This window comes from Penaeus japonicus, unplaced genomic scaffold (genome assembly GCF_977035675.1).
Source record: "Penaeus japonicus unplaced genomic scaffold, GWHDUDI00000001_assembly GWHDUDI00000002, whole genome shotgun sequence".
Lineage (NCBI taxonomy): Eukaryota > Metazoa > Arthropoda > Malacostraca > Decapoda > Penaeidae > Penaeus > Penaeus japonicus.
The window spans coordinates 6,719,259-6,724,258 of record NW_028234404.1 but is presented as its reverse complement, the minus strand read 5'-3'; the positions used below and the strand labels follow the sequence as shown (position 1 = coordinate 6,724,258).

At 40.5% G+C, this 5,000-nt stretch overlaps 1 protein-coding gene across 1 annotated transcript in view; it reads right to left on the bottom strand.

The window, feature by feature from the left end:
* LOC147472225 (uncharacterized) overlaps positions 1-5,000 on the bottom strand; it is a 24,071-nt gene that overhangs the window by 18,439 nt on the left and 632 nt on the right. The window contains exons 2-5 of the mRNA XM_086544798.1: positions 4,747-4,854; positions 4,451-4,606; positions 2,172-2,335; positions 1,318-1,556 (exon numbers count right to left, since the gene is read on the bottom strand). Coding sequence (XP_086400924.1) covers positions 1,318-1,556; positions 2,172-2,335; positions 4,451-4,606; positions 4,747-4,834 — 647 coding nt within the window. The 5' untranslated portion in view covers positions 4,835-4,854. The remainder of the gene's footprint in view (positions 1-1,317; positions 1,557-2,171; positions 2,336-4,450; positions 4,607-4,746; positions 4,855-5,000) is intronic.

The window sequence follows — 5,000 nt, the reverse complement described above, 5'->3', positions numbered from 1 at the left end:
CAGTTCTTAATACTACACCTTTTCACACCCTCATCACCTCTATTCACTTACACTTCTCCCTATCTCTTCCTTTCGCTCTCTCGACCCTCTAAACATCAAAGTGTTCTAGAATCTTAGTCTAATTTCACCGGTTCTTAGACGTTACTAAACACCTTAATCATGAGCGCATGTGCCCGCATGGTGGTTGGGAGTGGAAGGGTTAATGTCATGCAAGATCCGATATTTTACGGGATATGAACCAACCTTAAGAATATACTAGCCTTGCAACTTGGCTTAGGAGCAACATGAATGCAATAAGCGTTGTTTTAATAGAGGCTTATTTAAGGGAAGAACATAAAGGGTTGTAGTTGCTATTGTTAGATGTCTATTAGTCTGTCTGTTTCTTGATATATCTACTGACAGTTCCATTGATTTGTCTATTCAAGTTATAGGTTTTATTAATATTTTGCCTTTTTTTTTTGGAATCACTATCTTTAATAATTGCAACTTATGAAAAATGTATATATAATTTAGGGGAGATTTTTAACCAGGAAGCTTAGGTTAAAGTCATTGTGAACATGTATATTAATTAATATCTAATATAGAAAGGAATACATCTCATACTTGAATATGTTTGGAAAAGCAATAAACTTGGATCAACCTATTACTTAATCTAATCTATATATGAGATTATGCACCGACTCTGGGTATTATTTTCATGTAGATTTATCTCAGTCAACCTTCCTGCCTATCCTTCTATCCATCGAAGAAATAGCCTCAACCTGGTGACTATTTATCTATTTTTCTATCTGTTTGTCTACACTGCTCTCAGAAATCTGTCTATTAATTATATGCCTCACTTTTTGAATGTAATCAGTTTTTGCATATACTTTGATTTTGTTCGATATTTGTCAGAATTGGATTTATTTCAAATGATAATGAAGAAGATGATGATGATGATAATAATAATAATGATAAAAAAAGATAATACTGATAACAATGATTATGATAATGATAATAATAATAATGATAGTGGTGGTGGTGGTGATGATGATGATGATTATGATAATAAAAATAACAATAATAATAATAATGATAATAATAATTATAAAGATAATATCAATAATATTAATACCAATAACACTAATAAAAATAACAATAATAATGAGGCAAGGAAAAGGAAATAAAAAAGAAAAGGAAATCAAAGGATTCAGTCGATTTAATTTGGAAGAATAAACAACAACAAAGAATAACTGACATGAATAATCTGTGGTTTCTGTAGGAACCAGTTTTTTAATCTCATTATTTCTCTCCCATTATTTGATTTTAGAAACTTGCTGAACACCTTTCCGGGAGTGTGACGTGGCGTTGACTGAATCGATTGCAGCGTTGACTGAAGTCCTCGCACCATTGACTGAAGTCTTTGCAACATTGACTGAAGTCCTTGCAACGTTGACTGAAGTCCTTGCAGCGTTGAGGTTGAGAAAGGAGGGGGAGGTAGGGGGGTTGAGGAGCAGAGGAGAATGGCCGACGAGGTTGGTACAAGAGGCAACGCGGGTGATCTGCGGCCGAGACGTCTAGCCTGGAATGCAAAAAGATGGAGGGTTTTTAGAAATTGGATTTTCTCATTCACTCTCACTCTCTCACAATCCCCCCCCCTCTCTCTGTCTCTGTCTCTCTCGCTCTCTCTCTTTCTTACTCCCTCTCTCTCTCTCTCTCTCTCTCTCTCTTTCCTACTCCCTCTCTCTCTCCCTTTTACTCCCTCTCTCTCAACATTGTCATTAGAAAACTATAAACTGCTTTAGCATTTCATATCTCTTCTTTTATATCTAACTGATATTCAACTATGTTACTATTCATAAATCTAAAGAAAAGCAGATAGATAAATATATAGATGAATAGAGAATCAAATAGAAATCTGATAGACTGATAGAGAGTCAAAGAGATAACCTGATAGACAAACATAGAGAGAAATAAACAGAAAGACAGGTAGATAGACTGATAGATATATAGACGGATGCAAAGACAGAGAGACGAACAGATAGGTAGACAGAAAGAAAGACAGCCAGGTGGAAAGACAAAGAGACGAATAGACAGACAGATCAACAGACAACCAACAACAAAACCCAAATAGACAGATAGATAAATAGATAGACGGAGAACAAACAGAACCATCAGCAAGTCATCCCGGCCTCACATTCTCCTCGGTGACTCAGGGTGAGCGAAGGGACATCACACTGAGCTGCCTCCAGACCGCAAGGGTTGGCGTAAGTGGTGCCGTCGCTGCCGCACACTGGGTTGTATTCGAAGGTACAGAAGGTCGGGCACTGTGACGATGGAGGGGAGGGGTTGGCATCTGGGGAAGGAGGGGGGGTCTTTAGGGGCTTTTCTTTGTGTGTGTGTGTGATGATGGTGGTGGTGATGATGGTAATAATGATGATGGTGGTGGTGATGACAATAATAGTAGTGATACAATGATAATAACGATAATAATAACAACTTATATAATACCCACTATTTGATATTGCCGTTATTAATATCATTATAATAATCTCAATGACGATAATTTAAGATAACAATAACGTCCTTAATAATAATTGCTAACATCATTTATAATAAAAGCACTACATCCTCTCAGCAGGAATAATCAGCGATCAAAGGCATTCAAAGAAAAATAATCAGTGATCGTACAGATGAAACCAAAGAAAGATTTTATTTCCCTGAAACGCATCTTTTTCCCCTGAAACACATCTTTTTTTCCCCTGAAACGCATCTTTTTCCCCTGAAACGCATCTTTTTCCCCCTAAAACGCATCCTTATCCCCGTGAAACGCATCTTTTTTTTTCCTGAAACGCATCTTTTTTTCCCCTGAAACGCATCTTTTTTCCCCTGAAACGCATCTTATTTCCCCTGAAACGCATCTTTTTTTCCCCTGAAACGCATCTTTTTCCCCGTGAAACGCATCTTTTTCCCCTGAAACGCATCTTTTTCCACCTGAAACACATCTTTTCCCCCTGAAACGCATCTTTTTTCCCCTGAAACGCATTTTTTCCCCCTGAAACGCATCTTTTCCCCTGAAACACTTCATTTTCCCCTGAAACGCATCTTTTTCCCCTGAAACGCATCTTTTTCCCCTGAAACGCATCTTTTTCCCCTGAAACGCATCTTTTTCCCCTGAAACGCATCTTTTTCCCCTGAAACGCATCTTTTTTTCCCCAGAAACGCATCTTTTTCCCCTGAAACGCATCTTTTTTCCCCCTGAAACGCATTTTTTTCCCCTGAAACGCATCTTTTTCCCCTGAAACGCATCTTTTTTCCCCTGAAACGCATCTTTTTCCCCTGAAACGCATCTTTTTCCCCTGAAACGCATTTCCCCCCCCCCCTGAAACACATCTTTTTTCCCAGAAACATCTTTTTTTTCCAGAAACACATCTTTTCCCCTGAAACGCATCTTTTTTTCCCCTGAAACGCATCTTTTTTTCCCCTGAAACGCATCTTTTTTTCCCCTGAAACACATCTTTTTTCCCAGAAACATCTTTTTTTTCCAGAAACACATCTTTTCCCCTGAAACGCATCTTTTTTTCCCCTGAAACGCATCTTTTTTCCCCTGAAACGCATCTTTTTTCCCCTGAAACGCATCTTTTTCCCCTGAAACACATCATTTTCCCCTGAAACGCATCTTTTTTTCCCCTGAAACGCATCTTTTTTTCCCCTGAAACGCATTTTTTCCCCCAGAAACGCATCTTTTTCCCCTGAAACGCATCTTTTTCCCCTGAAACGCATCTTTTTTCCCCTGAAACGCATTTTTTCCCCCTGAAACGCATCTTTTTCCCCCTGAAACGCATCTTTTTTCCCCTGAAACGCATCTTTTTACCCCTGAAACGCATCTTTTTACCCCTGAAACGCATCTTTTCCCCTGAAACACTTCATTTTCCCCTGAAACGCATCTTTTTCCCCTGAAACGCATCTTTTTCCCCGTGAAACATATCTTTTCCCCCCTTGAAACGCATCTTTTTCCCCTGAAACGCATCTTTTTCCCCTGAAACGCATCTTTTTCCCCTGAAACGCATCTTTTTCCCCTGAAACGCATCTTTTTCCCTGAAACGCATCTTTTTCCCCTGAAACGCATCTTTTTCCCCTGAAACGCATCTTTTTCCCCTGAAACGCATCTTTTTACCCCTGAAACGCATCTTTTTCCCCTGAAACGCATCTTTTTCCCCTGAAACGCATCTTTTTCCCCTGAAACGCATCTTTTTCCCCTGAAACGCATCTTTTTCCCCTGAAACGCATCTTCTTCCCCTGAAACGCATCTTTCCCCCCCCTTGAAACGCATCTTTTTCCCCTGAAACGCATCTTATTCCCCCTGAAACACATTTTTTTCCCCCAGAAACGCATCTTATTCCCCCTGAAACACATCTTTTTTTCCCCTGAAACGCATCTTTTCCCCCCCTTGAAACGCATCTCAACTTACTACACTCTCCGTTGCTGACTATCCTGAGCCTCGGGTTCTCGCACTTCGCCGCGTTCAGGCTGCAGCGGTTCGGGTACGTCGTGCCGTCGCTGCCGCAGACCGGAGCGTAGTTCGCGGGGCAGGCGACGACCCCGCAAGGTCCCCCTCGTCCTCGACCTTTGGAGAGTCAGTCAGTGAGGAATCGAAATTACCATCTGTTCCTTACGCAGCTTTTTTTGAGATCAGCTGTTTGATAATGTCGTCACAAATATGGGATTGATTCAAGCAAGTAAAATCGCTGTTTGTTTTTGACTCACCTGGGCGGAAGGGGGGACTCCTGGCGTCGGCCGCAGCTACCGCCAGCGCCACCACGAGCAAGCCGAGCGCGAGAGGGTGTCTTGTCATGACTGTTGTCTGTTGCAGATCTAGGGGGGGGGTAAGGAGCTTTAGTTGCGGACTACAAGGGGGTATGCACTCCCGCACATATCGAGACACATACAAAAAAAAAAAAAAGAAAAAAAAAATAAAAATAAAAAAATAAAAAAAGGAAAATAAAGTTTTATTTGCCATA